The sequence below is a fragment of the Callospermophilus lateralis genome, chromosome 1, assembly GCF_048772815.1.
Source record: "Callospermophilus lateralis isolate mCalLat2 chromosome 1, mCalLat2.hap1, whole genome shotgun sequence".
NCBI lineage: Eukaryota > Metazoa > Chordata > Mammalia > Rodentia > Sciuridae > Callospermophilus > Callospermophilus lateralis.
Genome location: NC_135305.1, coordinates 117,169,458 through 117,189,546, shown reverse-complemented (window position 1 = coordinate 117,189,546; position 20,089 = coordinate 117,169,458). Strand labels below are relative to the sequence as shown.

At 40.5% G+C, this 20,089-nt stretch overlaps 1 protein-coding gene and 1 non-coding gene across 3 annotated transcripts in view; both read left to right on the top strand.

The window, feature by feature from the left end:
* The first annotated feature begins 945 nt into the window (after positions 1-945).
* The window catches only part of Thoc5 (THO complex subunit 5), a 40,555-nt gene continuing 21,411 nt past the window's right edge, over positions 946-20,089 (top strand). The window contains exons 1-9 of one of the 2 annotated variants that reach the window (XM_076837406.2): positions 946-1,011; positions 2,830-2,932; positions 5,063-5,206; positions 6,097-6,210; positions 6,355-6,452; positions 9,795-9,941; positions 13,452-13,566; positions 17,379-17,511; positions 18,237-18,272. In XM_076837406.2, the coding sequence (XP_076693521.1) occupies positions 2,837-2,932; positions 5,063-5,206; positions 6,097-6,210; positions 6,355-6,452; positions 9,795-9,941; positions 13,452-13,566; positions 17,379-17,511; positions 18,237-18,272 (883 nt within the window). In that variant the 5' untranslated portion in view covers positions 946-1,011; positions 2,830-2,836. Of the gene's footprint in view, positions 1,080-2,829; positions 2,933-5,062; positions 5,207-6,096; positions 6,211-6,354; positions 6,453-9,794; positions 9,942-13,451; positions 13,567-17,378; positions 17,512-18,236; positions 18,273-20,089 lie in introns of both variants that reach the window. The other variant, XM_076837407.2, reaches the window with a different exon arrangement.
* LOC143384264 (small nucleolar RNA SNORA40) lies at positions 4,074-4,199 on the top strand. Its single transcript, XR_013089283.2, has one exon. It is a non-coding gene; the product is annotated as a small nucleolar RNA SNORA40 (small nucleolar RNA).

Sequence of the window (20,089 nt, the reverse complement as noted above, 5' to 3'; positions counted from 1 at the left end):
CTCAGTTTCACCTGGTGATCTGTTCTCTGGAGGGTACTGTGTTCTGGAGCTACTCTCAAGGAGGGCATCTTCATCCTTACCCAAGGGCACAACTGTCTCTGCACAACATGGAATTCGGGATGAATACTGAATGTAGCTCCAGATAAATGGGATTTACACCAAAAATCCTGGACCCTTACAATTCATGCTGGGGATAGAAAACACTTGATGCATCCAAAATCTGCGTAAAAGTTGTGATTCTGAACTGGGCAAATCAAAACTAACATGGAGAAATAGGTGATGCACACTTGTGGAAAAAACAGTGTAAAATGGAATTCTACCCTTCCTGAATTGCCACCTTCATTGGTGTAGTGTGTTATGGGGAATATGGTCGTAGTCCGGTTATGGCTGGGTGAGGGTGAAGTGGCGCGCGCCCACAACTCCAGAGACTCCGGAGGCTGAAGCAGGGGGATTACAAGTTGGAGGCGGGCCTTGGCAACTTATACCAGGTCTCAAAATAAGTTGAAAGGCTGGGGATATAGCTCAGAGGCAAAATGCTCCTGGGTTCAATTCCTAGTGCCATTGAAAAAAGGGAAGAGCCCTATTTGGGAGGCAAATTCGCTAGGGACCAAATTAGACACTCCCACGCTCTTGTGCTAATCTTCTGCATATCACAATTATTTAAACAGTTTGGGAAGTGAGCTCCCACTAGTAGCGCGATTGCTTTACGCTTTGGGGAAACAAGTAGTCACCGAAGAGCATAACCGCACAGCCTAAGTTACCCGGTTTCCGAGAGCGAGAAGGGGTAACCCCTGATCAGAACCGCCACTTCCTTTCCTCCCGCCATTTCCTTTCCTCCCACGCGCACCCGCGGGTTTCCGGGGCCCTCGCCTTTGCTTCCGGTCTCCGCTCCGTACTTCCGGCCGGCCGCTCTTTCCTTTCTTCCGCTTCTCTATGGTGTATGCGCTTAGATTGCCAGGCGGCCGGAAGTAGCTTGCAGTCCAGTCGGAGACCGGTCGGTGAAGCAGTGTGGTGAGGAAAGGAAGAGGGTGGTGTGGCCCGGGGCACGGCGGAACCGGGTCGGGCGCTTCTGGACTGAGGTGCAGACCGCGCAAGGGGTGTCTGTGGGCTGGAGTGCCAACCAGATTATCCGCCCACTCCTCCTGGGGTTCTTGGTCCCCGGGCTCCGCGCTGTATCCTCATCTGGAAAATGTTTGCTGCAGCATCCTCAGGCCCTGCTTTGTAGCCTCATGATGTTAATGATGGTGGTAACAGCTCACATTTATTGTGCAGTCTTGTGTGCTGGGCACTCTGTTGTGTCCCAATGTTGGGATTTCCCACACTGAAGCCTTTCGGGTCCCACCTTTGTGGGATTTACCAATTCAGTTTGCCAGTTGTACAATTTGTTTACTAAAGATTTTTATTCCAGTCACTTTATTTATTTGAGAGCGGTGGTTATTGGGGCTCGAACCTAGGTGTTTAGGCATGCTAGGCAAGCGTTCTACCACTGAGCTACACTTCCAGCCCCGTTTCACTTTTTAAACATAAATACTTGGAGAAAAAATGTCAAGTTATTTTACCATGAAAATTGCTTTCATTTTTTTAATGCAGAAGATAATGATACAAATATATTTAATATAATGAAAACAGGCCTTTGTTAACAAATTCTGCCCAGATTTCATTGTCTAAGGCTTGGAGATAAAGTACTGTTTTTTTTTAAACAAGTGAACTTTGGTATTCATAGATGTCAAAAATATGGAAGATATAAGTTCTTGAAGCAATTGGAAGTTTCAAAAAAGAATTGAAAGGGATTAGTTTTCTTCTTGGGTATTTAATGTTATGTAATATCACCCATGCACCACAGCCCCAGCTCAAGTTTATCATCTTTCCTAGTAGAGTGTCTTTTGTGTTAATGCCTTCCCTCCCCGTGAGCCCTGATGTAGGGACTGTTATTCTCATTTGATTTGTGAGGAAACAGATCCAGAAAAAAGTGAAGTGACTTGACCCAGAACTTATAACCATAAAATAGTAGAGCGGAGATTCTAGTTAGTGCACTTTTGACTCTGCCTCAACACACTGTTGACTCTCCCCAATAAGTGTGGCAGCTAACTAAGAGGGACAGTGCTGCCCACCTGAGGGCTGAGGTGATGACTACAAGGGAGGATGTTTTGTGAGCCTAGAACCCCCTGAAATGTGCGTTCTGTTCTTTAAATTTTAGGTTCAGCCAGCATGGCATTACCAGATGAAATGCTGTCAAGACTAGGAGGCCTAATACTGTAGTTGTCAAGAGCGTTGACATTGGGCTGGGGTAGCTCACTTGCCTAGCATGTGTGAGACCCTGGGTTCGATTCTCAGCACCACATATAAATAAATAAAATAAACATATTGTGTCCAACTACAACTAAAAAATTAATTTTTTTTTTGTAAAAAAAGAGCTTTGATATTGGTCCAAGTTTTTGTGTACTAGCCGTGGGATAGGCAAGATTTGCCTTTGCAATTCTCAGTTTTCTCATTTATAAAATGTTAGTGGTTCTTATCTGAAAAATTTTTTATAGTAATCAAATGAGAGCATACCCATAAAGTGCTTAGACCAAGGCCCACCACACAGTGACCAGTCAACGGTAGTGGGAACGGATTTATGTGAGACAAGTTCATTTTGGACAGGCTGAAAGATGAGTCCCTGTTTTACAGAGGATTACACTCAAGCTTTAGAGGTTGAGTGTCTTTTCTTGAGTTACCACATCTATAAATAACTAGAGTTGCTAGTTAGACTTAGTATTCTTACTTCAGAAAAATCCTGAAAGCTTTTTTCTCTTACCAGCTCTCTCTTGTTTTCTCCTAACCTTAAAGAACAACCATGTCATCAGAATCCAGCAAAAAACGGAAGCCCAAAGTGATCCGAAGTGATGGAGCTCCAGCTGAAGGAAAGCGGAATCGATCTGACACAGAGCAGGTGAGATCAGCCAGGTTGCCATGGTGCTGAGAGATGTAGCTTGTGCTGGGTACCGTAGTACACTCCTGTATTTCCAGTGACTCCAGAGGCTTAAAAAAAAAAAAGCAGGTCTAGGAATATAACTCAGTGGTAAAGTGCCCCTGGATTAAATCCTCAGTATCCCAAAAGAGAAAAAAGAAATTGCAGCTGTGGTCAAGCACTTACATAGGGGTTTGTGTCAGCTCAGGTTGTATCTACCAGGGACAGTCCCATGGTTGTCTCTGTTTGACCAGGTGCCTAGAATTTCTGTGGCCCCATAGAATCTGTGTGTCCACATCAGGTTTAGCTGCAGCATCCCAAGAACCAACAAGCCTGTATTAGACATCATTGGTACGTACACAGTGTGATGTATGTCTCCAATTTCCTGATGGTCAGAAGACAGGAGCTTGACTACCGCATAGCTCTGGCGCTTCAGAGATGTTACATCCCCAAGTATGCTTTAAGATGGTACCAGAACCTTAAATCCACAGAACCTGTTCTGTGGCCCGAGAGCTCTTGTGGTCAACAGGTGGTTCTTCTTTTTGTCTTTCTGTCCTTGAGTCTTTCAAGCCAATTCATGACTTGGCTGTTTTTGTTTGGCTAGTTGGTTTTTTGTTTGTCTGCTTGTTTGTTTTAAGTAGAATCATGAAACACTAGCTTAAATTTCAATTAAAACAGGATCTGGGGTTGTGGCTCAGTGGTAGAGTGCTTGCTTCACACATGTGAGGCCCTGGGTTCAATCCTCAACATCACATATAAATAAACAAATAAAATAAAGGTATTGTGTCCATCTACAACTAAAATATATATGTGTGTGTGTGTGTATATATATATATATATATGTGTGTGTGTGTGTGTGTGTGTGTTTAAAAAAGTTTCAATTAAAACACAGTATGGGCTGAGGTATAGCTCAGTGGTAGAATCTATATTAGCATATGCAAGGGCTTAGTTTTAATCCCCAGCACGCACACATACACACAAAAAATAATCAAAACCAGAAAACAATGCTTTTAGCACTTTGTGATAGTTTTGTGTTGTATTATATATATATGTGTGTGTATGTATATGTGCATGCATGCATATACATATGTATGCATGTGTATGTATATATGCTCAAATATATTGCTTTCATGTGTTTTTCATTTAACTCATGGACAAACTTATAAACAGGTGCAAATATTAAACCTCTTTTTTGCAATCTAAAACTCATTGTTCAGTATGAGTCTTGATACATATAAGAAATAATATTATGAAAGATAAAAACAATGCTTTTCTCTGATTTAGGAAATCAGATTGCTGAAGGACCTTATTTTTTTTGAGTTTTGATTATGGCACTCTTGTCTTAGTTTTGATATTATAATCTGCCAAAGCTTGGTATAACCATCTAAATATCTATCAGTAGAAATTTGATTAAGTGATTTCTGGCTTATCTCTACAGTGGATTATTTTTTTTAACTGTAGATGAACACAATACCTTTAATTAATTAATTAATTAATTTTTATGTGGTGCTGAGGATTGAATCCAGTGCCTCACATGTATGAGGCAAGCACTGTACCACTGAACCACAACCCCAGACCCATACAGCTGTTTTGATAGAAATCTATATTATTTTTATGAGAAGTTGTACTGAATAACACAGATAATGATGATTCTGTCTTGCTTAAAAATATATATTTATTCATAGTATTCACAATGGAGTTGTTTGGGGCTGGAAAGTGAAATTATAGGAAGTTATTTCTTTCTTTTTTTTTTTTTTTGGTACTGGGGATTGATTAAACACTGCCATTAGCCATATCCCCAGCCCTTTTTATTTTTTTATTTTGAGATAGGGCCTCACTAGGTTGCTTAGGGTTTTGTTGAGTTACTGTGATTGACCTTGAACTTTGTGATGTTTCTGTTCTTAGACACCAAATATGCATACTTTGTAATAAGAAAAAGAAGTTTCTGTTTTGAAAATAAAAACATTTGATATGAGGACCATTTTCTTTAGTGACCTAATTTGGGGCTTCATTGTTAATTGTACATGTTTAACAAGAGAGCTCAGTCAAGTGTCTCTAGTCCCAAAAGGGAGACTCATTTCTCACCTGGGGCCTCTCTCCTTGCCTTTACAGGAAGGTAAATACTATAGCGAGGAGGCTGAGGTGGACCTGCGGGACCCTGGCAGAGACTATGAGCTGTATAAGTACACATGCCAGGAGCTACAGAGGCTGATGGCCGAGATCCAGGATCTGAAGAGCCGGGGTGGCAAGGATATGGTAAGGAATGGAACCAGGCAGACTTGAACCTGGTAGGTCTGCGCAGAGGGGTACCTTTTGCACCTACCGGGGCCCTTCTTGATCTTGATCTTCTGTTCTAGCCATAATCAGGTGATTGGAGCCTACAGGTTCCAGAGCTGCCTATTAATTAATTGGAACCTGTCATCATTACCTGATTACCCATTATGGTAATGAATGTACAGGATAATTATTTTTTTAAAACTTTGATTTGATCATTCTTTGACATAACATTTATTACATAAGTAGCCAGCATTTTTGCTTAGTGCTGAGAAATGATAGTACATATCAATTCCCTTGATGTGATAGCATGAGTATGCATAAGTAAATCGGTAGAAACCAAAAATGAAGTTATCGTTAATGTTAAATAAATAAACCAGACTTTAGTGGCAGAAAAACTAAGTAATGTGTCTAAAAATTAGATAAATTAAAAAATACTTTTCATCTTTTCCCCAGAGATCTTATTTGTGCTTAAGCTGGCTAACATTACTAAAGTTCTTACATCATATCTGTTTTATTGTAGCCAAACTTTATGACTGTACTTTTGTTATTATCACTTAAATTATTCTGTAATGCTATTGATAGAGGTCAGATTTTGAGTCACAACGCTACTATTATGAAGTTCTCTTTAGGATCTTAGGGAAAACTATTAATCGTGTATTGGCTATTGCTTTTCTGCCTGGGAACCTTAGGCACTTCCTTTGTACAGTCATCCCTTCTGTTGGTGTTTCCCTCATGACAGTACATGTGGTTTAGAGCTCCCCCTGGTGTCTTCCTTTGGTCCTGAATGGGGATGGGTCGGCAGGGAGGGACTGAAGGAAGCTGAGATAGCACCTATTCTTAGTGGTCTTTACCTTTTTCTTTGCCCACAGGCAATTGAAATTGAAGAACGAAGGATCCAAAGCTGTGTACATTTCATGACTCTAAAGAAGCTTAACCGATTAGCCCACATAAGGTTGAAGAAAGGAAGGGATCAGACCCATGAGGTAGAGTTGAAAGATTTAATGAATCCTCCTTCCTGCTTTTCCTCATCCCCTTCTCTATCTCCTTTTCCCCTTTTCTGACTTTGCAGATGCTCTGTCCCACCCCAACTTAACCTGCTCTCACCTTCAGCCTTGTCTTTCCTTCAGGCTAAGCAGAAAGTAGACGCCTATCACCTGCAACTACAGAACCTGCTGTATGAGGTGATGCACCTGCAGAAGGAGATCACTAAATGTCTGGAATTTAAGTGAGTTTGGGAGCGCAGGGCTTTGATACACCTGGTCTATTGTAACTGCTTTTTCCTACATAGCTCAGTGTGAGCTAGTTTCTTTGAAAAGAAATTCAATGAGCTTGAAGGACTGCAGGATCTGGGAGAAGGGTGAATAGATCACTCTGAGTGGTAGAATTGTAAGCAGTAGTTTGGGGCTGCACAAAGAACCATAGAAGCCTCTCTGATTCTTTTGAGTTTGTGAGTTCTACAGTTGGTAAAGAGTGCTTCTCTGTCCCCAGCAGGAGGCAGGAGCCTTTACTTTACCATTTTGATTCCTGGGCACATTATATGGGAGCAGGTTTGTTTGTTTGTTTGTTTGTTTGGTACTAGGGATTGAATCTAGAGGTGCTTTACCACTGAGCTACATCCTGAGTCCTTTTTGTTTTTCATTTTGAGCCAAGGTCAGTACAACTTTTTCCTCAGTCTTCCAAGTTACAATCCTCAATCTCCCAATCATATCCTTTTAACATTTTGGCCCAGTGTTCCTCTCTGAAAGCACAGCAGTTCATTTTTGCATATGAAACTTATTCTTTGGACCTGAACTTCTTGCTCCTTAGCTATATTCAGGTGAACAACCTACAATTTATTAGTAATCTTAAGATGTGATACCTCTTGGCAAAACCAAGCTGAGGGATGAGATAGAGGAAGGAGTAAATGGGAAGAGAAAGGAAGGAATTCTTGCTTGGACGGACATTGTGCAAACTGAAAGAAGGCAGATCTTATTTGTAACAAACTTGGTATGAATGGGGACACACTTGACTCAGGGTCCAGCATATCTTTAGTGATGATAATGCTGAGTTTTGTTGTTGTTTTATTTTTTTTTTTAAGTACTGGGGATTGAACCCAAGAGTGCTTAACCACTGAGGCACATCCCCAGCCTTTTTTTACTTTGAGACAGGTTTCACTGTTGCTTAGGGCCTCACTAAGTTGCTGAGGCTGTCTTTGAACTTGCAGTTTTCCTGCCTCAGCCTCCCAAGAGATGATGCTGATTTTTTAGGTATGTGTTGCATATTAACACTTAAATACTAATAGAGATCTGGACTTGGTGGCTCATGCCTATAATCCCAGTAGTTCAGGAGCCTGAGGCAGGAGGATTATGAGTTCAAAGCCAACCTCAGCAGGTTGGACTCTAAACAACATGGTGAGACCCTATCAAAGTAAAACATAAAAAGGATTGGGTATATGACTCAGTGGCTAAGTGCCCCTGGGTTCAATCCTTAGTACCTGTGTCCCCACTCCCCCCAGAGAAAGTACTAATAAAAAATTTGCGTCAGGGCTGGGGATGTGGCTCAAGCCATAGCGCATTTGCCTAGCATGTGCGCGGCGCTGGGTTGGATCCTCAGCACCACATACAAATAAAGATGTTGTGTCCGCCAAAAACTAAAAAATAAATATTAAAAAATTTTCTCTCTCTCTCTCTCTTTTTCTCTCAAAAAAAAAAAAAAAAAGATTGCATCAGTTAATACTATTGTACCATCGTAAGTTTCTTGGTTTTGATAGTGTACTATATTTATTATCATTGGGGAAACCTGGACAAAGAGTACACAGAAAATAAACTCTCAGTAGTTTGACACATAATATTTGTACGTTTTTATGAGATTACAATATGGTGTTTTGATTCATGTATACATTGAGTAATAATCAACTCAGAATAATTGGCACCCATGACTTTAAACTTTCATCATTTGTTTATGGTAAGTACATTCATACTTCTCTCTTCCAACAATTTGAGAAACTTAAAAGTTCATTGTACTTAACCCTGCTATACTTTAGAACACTAGAATTTTTTCTTCCTGTTGAACAATAACATTGTACCTATTGATCAACCTCCTCCTCACCCCTCTCAGTACTATGTTAGAAACTTCTTGTGAATCTTAAACTTTATCAGAATTTTAAAAGTATGAAAACAAAATAAAAGAATACAATGCACCATTCCATAATCATTGCTCAGATGGAAGCTGACAAACTCAGAATGCGTTGGAATTCGGGCCTGTGGAGCTGTAGTTAGATAGCCTGGATCCATGTCTGAGCTCTACTATGCACTGAATAAAAGCCTCCATCTCACTTGAAAAATGGAGATAAAGGGCTGGGGATGTGGCTCAAGCGGTAGCGCGCTCGCCTGGCATGCGTGCAGCCCGGGTTCGATCCTCAGCACCACATACAGACAAACATGTTGTGTCCGCCGAAAAAACTAAAAAATAAATATTAAAATTCTTTAAAAAAAAAAATGGAGATAAAAATCCCCACATCCTAGAATTGTTATAAGATTAAATTAAGTGAAGACACACATATATAGGGTGCTAATTATTTTTTTTCTGCGGGCGGTTGATGAAGTATTAGGGATTAAACTTAGAGGTGTTTTACTACTTACTGAGCCACATCTTCAGTCCTTTTTTATATTTTTATTTTGAGACAGGGTATTGCTAATTTGCCTAGGGCCATGCTAAATTGCTGAGGCTGGCCTCAAACTTGTGTTCCCCTCTGCCACAGCCTTCTAAGTCCCTGGGATTACAGGAGTGTACCACTAGCTGGGTGTTGTGGTTTATGCCTGAAATCCCAGTCAGCAGGCACTAAGCAACTCAGTGAGACCCTGTCTCTAAATAAAATGCAAAATAGGGCTGGGGATGTGGCTCAGTGTTTGAGTGCCCCTGGGTTTACCCTGGTACCAAAACACAAAACAAAGGACAGGAGTGCACCACTGCGCCCAGCTGGTGGGTACTAATTAATACGTAGTAGTTGCTGACCATGGCCATGATAATGTGGCCTGATCTGAGCACTCAACTTTGTTAATGCATCAAAAAGTATTGGATTTATTTTCTTTTATACCAGTATGTAACTGTTCATGTAATGATTAAATCTTTTATCTTTTTTACATCTGGTTCTGGCATGCTGGATCTCCCTCCCTCCTATACTTATACTTAGTGTTTTGAACTTACATTCAGACTCTTAGGTTTATTCTTATTCCATGACATGTCCTGCTTTCAACCTGACAGTTTAGATCTGGGCTGTATTGATTTTGACTTTTAGCTCTCCTGCTCAACTGGGAGATATTTGTAAATTCAGTAAGTATCCTTTCCAGGTCTTTAGCTAATTCATAGATAAAAAGGTTGGACAGCATGGACAAGGATCCTATCGAATGTCATCAGTGACCTCTCATCATACTGAAACATCTGCTAATGAGCATATTCTGAAATTGGATTCCAGTATCTTGAGTAATTGTGGATTAGGGCTGAGTGAGTGTAGTTGAAGGGACTCCCAACTTAAGCCACAGTTTGGGTTCTTGAGAATAGCAGCTTGACATCTATTTTCTTCCTGTAGGTCAAAGCATGAAGAAATAGATCTGGTCAGTTTAGAGGAATTTTATAAGGAGGCTCCACCAGACATCAGCAAAGCTGAAGTCACCATGGGAGACCCTCATCAGCAGACCTTAGCACGACTGGACTGGGAATTGGAGCAACGAAAAAGGTAGAATTTACTTTTTCTTGGCTTCTGCTGCTGCTTTGTTTGTTTGTTTGTTTGTCTGTTGCTGAGGGTTACACCCAGGGGCACTTAACCTCTGAGCCATATCCCCAGCCAGTTTTTATTTTTTTATTTTGAGTCAGGGTTGCCAGTTGCTTGGGACCTCACTAGATTTCTGAAGCTGACCTTGAACTTGTGATTCTCCTGCCTCAGCCTCCTGAATTGCTGGGATTACAGGTGTTTACCACCATGCTTGGGTTCTCCTTCCTGATCTTCCTAACCATAGAGTGATAGTGCTTTGTCATGATCCAGAATCAGATAGCCAAGTACTGTGCAATTAGTAGAATAATCTCCAAGACAATTTTTTTTTTTTTTTTTGTGGAGTTGGTGACTGAACCCAGGACCTCTAGGCGAACACTGTTCCATTGACCTACATTACCAGCCCTTTTTATTTTATTTTGAGACCAAAACTGACCAACCTCATCATGGGTGGGATTGTATTTGCTTAAGGTTATTAATAGAAAGTTGGAGTGGTGTTTTTGGTTTTTGTTTTTGGGGTGTTTTTTTTTTTTTGGTTTTTGGGTTTTGTTTTTGAGATGGAGTCTCACTGTGTTTTTTCAGGCTGGCCACCACATTGTGGACTCAAGTGATCCTCCTGCCTCAGTCCTCTGATTAACTAGGCAGGAGCCACCATACCTGGCCGTTAAAGTAACTTTTTTTTTTTTTAGGGGGGTAGTGGGGATTGAATCCAGGGACATTTTGCTACTAAGCTACATACCCTTTTATTTATTTTTTTAATTTTTTTTTTTTTTTAGTTGTAGATGTACACAATGTCTTTGTTCATTTATTTTTATGTGATGCTGAGGATTGAATCTAGTGCCTCACACGTGTGAGGCAAGCTCTCTATCATTGAGCTATAGCTCCAGCCCCCCACTTTTTATTTGTTTATTTTTAAAAAAAATTTTTTTTAGTTGTAGGCGGACACAATACCTTTATTTTGTTTATTTATTTACTTTTATTTGGTTCCGGGATCAAACTCAGTGCCTCAAACATGCTCTGTAAGTGCTCTACCACTGAGCCACAATTCCAGCCTGCCCTTTTTATTTATTTTATTTCGAGGTAGAGTCTTGATAAGTTGCTTAGGGCCTTGCTAAAGTTCCTGAGACTGGCCTCAAACTTGTGATCCTCCTGCCTCAGCCTCCTGAGCTGCTGGGATTACAGGCATGCACCATCATACACAGCAAAGTAACCTTTTTTCTTTAAAATTTCAATACCTGAGGGGCTGGGATTGTGGCCCAGCAGCAAAGTGCTTGCCTAGCACGTGTGAGGCCCTGAGTTCCATCCTCAGCACCACATAAAAATAAAAAAATAAAAGATATTGTGTCCAACTACAACTAATAAATATATTTAAAAAATTTTCAATACCTGAGACCTAAATGTCTTTTGTACCATAAATCTAATTTTAGTTTTGCCTTTTCTCCCATCTTTAAGCATAATCCTGCATCATCATATGCTTTCTGTTATTTTAGAAAGTTGTACAACATTTTAGTGTATAGAAAAATGTAACTTAAAAAGTCCTTTCCCACTGCCACATCAATGATCATAGTGGCACAATTCACAATAGCTAGACTGTGGAACCAGCCTAGATGCCCTTCAATAGATGAATGGATAAAAAAAATGTGGCATCTGTACACAATGGAGTACTACGCAGCACTAAAAAATGATAAAATCATAGAATTTGCAGGGAAATGGATGGCATTAGAGCAGATTATGCTAAGCGAAGCTAGCCAATCTTTAAAAAACAAATGCCAAATGTCTTCTTTGATATAAAGAGAGCAACTAAGAACAGAACAGGGAGGAAGAGCATGAGGAAAAGATTAACATTAAACAAAGACGAGTGGGGGGAGAGAAAGGGAGAGAGAAGGGAAAGCATATCGAAATGGTAGGAGACCCTCAATGTTATACAAAATTACATAGAAGAGGTTGTGAGGGGAAAGGGGGGGGAATAAGGGAGAGAATTGAACAACAGCAGATGAGGTAGAGAGGGAAGATGGGAGGGGAGGGGAGGGGAGGGGGGATAGTAGGGGATAGGAAAGGTAGCAGAATACAACAGTCACTAATATGCCATTATGTAAAAATGTGAGTGTGTAACCGATGTGATTATGCAATATGTATTTGGGGTAAAAATGGGAGTTCATAACCCAATTGAGTCAAATGTATGAAAGATGATATATCATGAGCTTTGTAATGTCTTGAATAACCAATAATAAAAAAAAAATGTCCTTTCCCCCTGTTGAACTTTTAGCTTATTTCCATTTTTGCTACCATAAATAATGCTGTTTACATATTAAATTTTTCTGTACTAATAAAGAGCTTTTCTTTATTAACCATAAATAGAATGTTTTTAATCTGCAAGTTAATCTAAGTCAAAGAATACAATATATATATTTTCCCATACTGGAATTTTCATGGTTGCTTCTCTCCTGTTGCCTATTTGTACAAGAATTCTAGGGTTTTTGATTGGCAAATCTGTCCTGTTTTTCCTTACATAAGCAGCACTTTTCTATACTTGCCTTTTTCTGTAATAGGAGATATTCTGTCCCTTTGGTCCATGTTAGACACTTTGCACTGAGTCTGGTTCTTAGGGAATTTATGTCTGTGTTTGAGCAGAGGGACCTGGACTGTCACTCCCCTTTTAAGTTGACTAGTTGACCCAGGCATAGGCTGAACCATGAGTGCTGCATACCTGTGGCACTGATCCAGAATCCATTCCCATCCTGCCTCACACAGGCCAATCTATGGGCTTTGTATTAATGAAGAGCTTTTATAGAATGTCCATAATTGCTTGATCCAGATTTATGGAAATTCAGAGGTATTCTCTAGTGGTTACAGGTAGAACTTCTAGAGAGAAACAGGGATGGATTCATTTGTTTGCTCTTAACTAGATGTCTTTGGGCAAGTTAATGCCTCCTGGAACCTTAGTTTTCTCCTTTAGGGATAAGATCTTCCTGTGTTTGTATAAGGACTAAATGTGATAGTTCTTATAAAGAGTTCCCTAAGGGTCTTGCACATGGCAAATGTTGGCAAACATTAGCATTTAAATTTTTTTTTTTTTAATTATCAATGGATTTTTTATTTTATTTATTTATATGCGGTACTGAGGCTCAAACCCAGGGCCTCACACATACAAGGCAAGCACTCTACCATTGAGCCACAACTCCAGCCCCAAACATTAGCATTTAATTGTAGCTGCTATAATAGGTAGAGTCTGACCTGTTCTTCTCTCTTATTACAGAAAAAGGCAAGTATAGAAAATTCTGCTTATGTAAAAAAACAGATGTACCATTCAAAAGCCCTAGAATTCTTGAACAAATATAAAAAATTACTCTAACAGGAGAGAAGCAACCATGAAAATTCCAGTATGAAAAAATATATATACTGTATTTTTATACCTAGATTAATTGTTGAGATGTCCCTTCAAGACATCAGGTGACAGAGCTCTGTTCACCCTCTCAGGCTGGCGGAGAAGTACCGAGAGTGCCTGTCCAACAAGGAGAAAATCCTTAAGGAGATTGAGGTGAAGAAGGAATACCTGAGCAGCCTCCAGCCTCGCCTCAACAGCATCATGCAGGTGAGGCCTGCCAGTCTTTTGTTTTTGCCTTTACCACTGCCCAGAGGCCACCAGAAGCTACATCGCCCTTTGGGCTTTGCCAGGTCTTACGCTAATCTGAGTACATAATAGGAATGTCTTATGTGAAGTCCTACCTGGTTGTACAATAAGCTTGCGTCCTGCAGTAAAGAAATGCTTAGAGGTAGGATTGTAGCTCAGTGGTTGAATACTTGCCTAGTATGTGAGGCATTGGGTTCAATCCTCAGCACCACATAAAAATAAATAAAGTATTGTGTTTATCTACAACTAAAAAAGACGAAAAGAAAAGGGAAGAGAAAGAAATTCTGGCCAGGGGTTAAAGGGTAGCTCAGTGGTAGAGCATTGCCTCACATGCATGAGACACTGGGTTTAATCCCCAGCACTGCAATAAAAGAAATGATGGAAGGGGGGGAGGAAGGAAGGAAATAAATAAATAAATTCTGGCCAGGTGGTTTTAGAAACATACGTGCACATGTAATGGGCATTTTCTTTATATCCAGAGCCCCCTCTGCACTGTGTCATACTTTTCAGATTATATAAATTCAGTTAACCCCCTTCATGGTCCCCACTAGCCCTATAGTCTCTAGGTGCCTTTTTTTTTTTTTTTTTAAACCTAGGGTCTCACATTATACTTGACAAGTGTGCTACCACTGAGCTACATCCTCTATCCCGTCTCAGGTTATCTAAACATGCTTCCTGTGGATGTCTGTTACATCCCATGAGGAGAGCTCAGGGCAGACTATTCAGCAGATCTGCTTCCTTTGTAAAGAACTTGACGCATTTGAAATCCATTATGTTCCTTAGGAGGAAAAGTTCCCACTTTACCTAGGAAATAGATTGTCTTTCTATATAGGTGACCTGATTTTTGTTTGCTTTGTAAAGCTAGATTTGTTCTAAAAATCGTTATGGTTTTATGAAGCAGGATAAATGGTAATATGGAGGAGCTTTGTAAAAGGACCCTAGAGAAATTATAAATTCACTTTTCCCGGACTTGGCAAGACCTGCATTTCCTTCTTCAACTGTAGGCATAGAATTAGAATTGTTAACAAAGATATTTTCCAGTAGCACTAAATAACCAGAGAAAAAGAAAATGGAAATGAAAAAGTTTGGTTGTACTCAACACTCCAAATCCTCTGCATGGTTAAATTTTCTTCAGTTAACTGGACACAGTAAATAGGATCTAGGTTAAATAAACTTTTTGTGTAGTATAGCCTTTCTTTTTTAAATACCAGTGATTAGAACCCAGGGCCACTTAACTACAGAGCCACATCTCTAGCCCTCCACCCTTTCTTTTTAGACGGGGTCTCAGTAAGTTGCTTAACACCTTGCTGAGACTAGCCTCAAACTTGTGATCCTCCTGCCTCTGCCTCCCAAGTTGCAGGGATTGTAGACATGTGCTACAATACCTGGCGTGAAATATGGCCTTATAGCTGTGATGGAATTATGGAATGGCATACTACTGGTAGAATAACTGAACAGGAAGGAAACCTATTAATAGTATTAAGGGAAACAGATATAAATTGTAGAGTGTATAGTATGGTCTCATTTTTATGTTTTGATCTACAAAGAAGCTGTGTGGATTTACGTGTGTGTGTTTTGTGTGTGTGTGCTTAGAAGAATCTATATTTACACAAAACCATTACCAGTTACCTTTGTGGGGCTATAAACTGAGAGATTTTACTTTATAAAGTTGCCTACAACTTTCTGATACAACATACATATATTAATTTAAAAAATAGTTGGGTGCAGTCATGCATGTCTGTAGTCTTTGCTATTTGGGAGGCTGAGGCAGAAGGATCACTTAAGCCCATGAGTTTGAGACCAACCTGGAGTATAGTGAGCCCCACATCTCAAAATGTAATAATAGTAATCTTATAGGGCTGGGGGGTTTAGATTAGTGGTAGAGTGAATGCTTAGCATTCACAATGCCATGGGTTTATTCCTTAGCAAAATAACAGAAAAGCGTACATACATACAAGTGTACAGCTGAATGAATATTTACTGAGCAAACACATCTGTATTGCCACTCCAAAATCAAGAGAGAGCATTACCAATTTTCTAGAGTTCTTTATTACCACTGTCAGACACTATTTACCACTCATAACCATTATCTCAACTTCTTACATAGGTAGTTTTGTCTACTTTTTTTTTAATATTTATTTTTTAGTTGTAGTTGGACATAATACCCTTATTTTATTTATTTATTTTTATGTGGTGCTGAGGATCGAACCCAGGGCCTTGCATGTGCTAGGCGAGTGTTCTACCACTGAGCCACAACCCCAGCCTGTAGTTTTGTCTACTTTTGAGTTTCATGCAAATAGAATTGTATATACTCTTATGTGTCTGACTTTTGTTGCTCAATGGTATGTTTGTGGAATTTATCTTTTAAAAGATCAGTAGTGCTGGGCATGGTGACACATGTCTATAATCCCAGCAGCTCAGGAGGCTGAGGCAGAAGGAATGCAAGTTCAGAGCCAGCCTCAGCAACAGCAACGTTCTAAGCAACTCAGTGAGATCCTTTCTCTAAATAAAGTACAAATAGGACTGGGGATGGGGCTCAGTGGTTGAGTGCCCCTGAGTTCATCCTAGTACCGCCTGCCCATCCCCCCCCCAAAAAAAAAGGAAAAAAAAGCTAAGTAGTACTCATAGTAGTTGTGCTACTTTGAGTATCAATTCATTTCTTTTTATTGGTGTTTAGTATTTGATTTTAGTTAGTTTCAGTTTGGGGCTATTGTAAGTCATGCTTCTGTGAGCATTCTTACCTGTGTCCTTTGGTGAACCTGTGTGTACATTTCTGTTGGATATACAGAGGAATGAAATTGTTGAGTCATATAGAATATGCTGTGCATATATTTAGCTTTGGTAGACACAGAATCAGTTTTCTAAAGTGATCATACTGATTTATGGTAATTCCCACCAGCACCATATGAAAGGTCTGATTGTTCCATATCCTTGCCAATACTTTGATATTATTCTGGAGGGTATCTCATTATGGTTTTAATTTTCCTTTCTCTGGGAACTAGTGATGTTGAGCATGACAAGTCTTTTTGTTTTTCTGGTTTTTTTTTGTTTTTTTTTTTTTTTTTTTTGGTGGTGCTTAGTCTCAAATCCAGGACCTTACTTATGCTAGGCAAGCACTCTACCACTGAGCTTTATCCCCAGACCCTTGATGTTTACTTGATGCTATTGGAAATGGTATATTTTCATAATTTCATTTTCTTTCTTTCTGACTGGTATAAAGAATACAGTGGATTCATTATATGACCTTTTTCCACCTATACATTCTTTTAGTCATGTATCACTTTGTGAATAAAAAACTGTATACAGACCAGGCATAGTGGCACACACCTGTAATCCCAGTGACTTGGGAGGCTGAGGCAGGAGAATCAAAAGTTCAAGGTCAGCATCAACAACATAGTGAGGCCCTAAGCAACTTAGTGAGACTCTGTCTCAAAATAAGAAAGGGCTGGGGCTGTAACTTAGTGGTCAAGTTTCTTGGTTTTTGATCCTTAGTACAAAAAAATAAAAACTACATACAGTGGGCACAGTGTTGCATCCTGTAATTCCAGCTTCTTGGGAAGCTGAGGCAGGAGGATTCCAAAGTTTAAGCCCAGCCTGGGTGATTTAGCAAGACTTCGTCTCAAAAAGAAATGGGGATGTAGCTCAGTGGTGGAGCATTCCTGGGTTCAGACCCTTGTACCCCAGCTATATACAATCGCAAAGTAACTGCATGTTCTTATGTGGGATTGGTTAAAAAAAAAAAAAAAAAAAAACCACTCTTTTTTGTTGCATAGGCTTCCCTTCCGGTGCAGGAGTACTTGTTCATGCCATTTGACCAGGCTCACAAGCAATACGAGACAGCTAGGCACCTGCCGCCTCCCCTCTACGTGCTCTTTGTCCAGGCTACTGCATATGGGCAGGCCTGTGGTGAGTATGGGGGCTGGATGAGGAGGAAGGCTATGGGAGGAGCAGCCATGACCTACTGAGTCATTTGGAAGTATTGCCTGCCAAGGAGCTCCCCAGCCTTGCCAGAAACTTTCAGGTGACGGATGCTACCTTCCCTCTGCACCACACCCAGCATGGCTGCTTTGACCAGCTGACCTGAGGCTGGACTCACCTAATGGGTATTTCAGAATGGATGGCTTTGAAACTTTCTTAAGCCTGTCTGGATGGCCCATGGGTGCAGTGTCCAGGAAGCCCCTTTGGGCTCCCAGGTGCTCACTCTATCAAGGCACGCTTGGCAGGTAGATCAGTGCTTCCTAATCTGCTTTGGGTGGGGGGTGGAGGGTGGTGCTTGTAAAGACAGGTCCCGGCCAGCTCTCCCAGGCTTTCATGATGCTTCAAAACAGGCTGCATGTCATTACAGTGAATTACCATGTGAGAAGATGTATCCTCATTATGCTTAAGTGCAGCCTGGGACTCTGCTAAGGTTTTGAGAAATTTTTGCTTTTGTCCTAATGAAGCTCCACCCAGCACCTAAACTTTTCTATCTCACCCCCATCCCACTGCATTGCATCAGACAGACTTATATTGAGCCAGTGCATGCTCTCCTCCCAGCCACGGGCACCAACACATTACTGTCTCTCTTCTTGTGTCTTCCTGGTCCTTCTCATCTCCCTCCCCTTTGTTCTCCCTCCTGTTTCCATCATCAGCTCATATGAAATCCTCCTCCCAGCCCCCTAGACAGGGTGAGTAATTTTCTTTTCTTTTTGTGTTTAAAATTTATTTGTTTTTACTCCCATTTTTCCCCTACAGAATTCAAGCATAAACAACCACTGTGGAGCTTGGGATGGGACTCAGTGGTGGAGCACTTGCCTAGCTTGCGTGAGGCCCTGGGTTCAATCTCTATAAACATTTTTAAAAGAGAATGCTCTGTAATTTGCCATTGTTTGATGGGGGTGATCCAGTTGATTTGGGGGTGGGCTGTGATGGTTTGTGTATGGTTTTTGGAGATAAGGCAGTAGTCAGCTACGTTGAGGGACTTTGCCTTTCTTCCTTAATGCAGCTGGGCAGCTGGGAGACTATTTCAGGCATATGTGACTTTCTATACCCTTAAGGATAGAGGAGGGTCTGGGGCTATAGCTCAAGCTCTGAGTCTCATCCCCAGCACCACAAAAAAAAAAAAAAAAAAAAAAAAGGAAGGGTGCCTGACTGTAGCACTAGGCCCCCAGAGTTCCACAAAGAAGGACCCAAGGAGTCACTCAGTGTGTCTTCAAGCCAGGTATGTGAAACAGGCTGTTAACTCAGTTTTGAGAGAGTAAGCTCAGGTTGCACAGACCTGTACTTGAATCCTGGTTTATCTATTTCCTGGCTGTAGTTTCCAACTTCTCTGAGCCTTAAGTTTTTCATATCTAAATAGTTAAAATAATATTATTCCTTCTATAATAGGGTTGAATAACAACCTCCTACAAGATTGTTATGAAGATTAAAAACTGTATTTCTTTTTTTTTAATCCTTTCCTCGGATCCTCAGTTTCATAAAAAAAAAAAAAAAATGTTTGTTTTTTTTGTTTTTTTGTTTTTTGGGGTTTTTTTTTGTTGTTGTTGTTATTTGTTGTCCATGTTGGGATAGAACCTGGGCCTCACATATGCTAAGTGAGCCCTGTACTACAAAGCTATATCCCCAGCCTCAAAATTTAGTTTTAAGTCCCAGGAGGTGGCCCACTCCTGTAATCCCAGCAGCTAGAGAGGCTGAGTCCAGCCTTGGCAAAAGCGAGACACTAAGCAACTTAGTGAGACCCTGTCTCTAAATAAAGTGCAAAATAGGGCTGGGGATGTGGCTCGGTGATTGAGTGCCCCTGAGTTCAATCCCTGGTACAAACAAACAAAAAAATACCCAAGTTTTAAAAAATATTTTTACTTTTCTTTTTGTTTTTGGTCCCAGGGATTAAGTCCTGGGGTGCTTAACCATTAAGCCACATCCCCAGCCATTTTTCATATTTTATTTAGTGATAGGGTTTGCTGAGTTGCTTTAGGGCCTCACAAAGTTGCTGAGGCTGCCTTTGAACTTGTGATCCTCCTGCCTCAACTTCCTAAGACACTGGGATTATAGGCCTGTGCCACCATTCCCAGCTTAAAAATAATTTTATAATTAAAATTATATAAACATTCAGTTCTTACCACTCAACAGGGCAGCTACTACTTATTTAATCTCCATTTCGTAGATGTAGAACCTGAGACCAGTGGACCCTCAGAGTAGTGATTTAACTTTGCAGGCCATGTGCTCAGGCAAAGTAGGAAAGAGGGACTTAGGTCTGGGACTGAACTATAGCATCCAAATCCCTACTAAATGAGATGATGCCAGCCAGGTGCCTGGTGTCATGCAGAAGAGAGTAAGCACTTAGGTGAGAGCTGTTGTTTCAGGGTGGTAGACAGGTGTAGACTGGTTTCATTTATTTTTATTGTGTTTTTTTTTTTTTTTTTTGCTGGGGGCAGGGGGTACTGGGGATTGAAACCAGGGCATTCAACCACTGAGCCACATCCCAAGCCCTTTTTTTATATTTTAT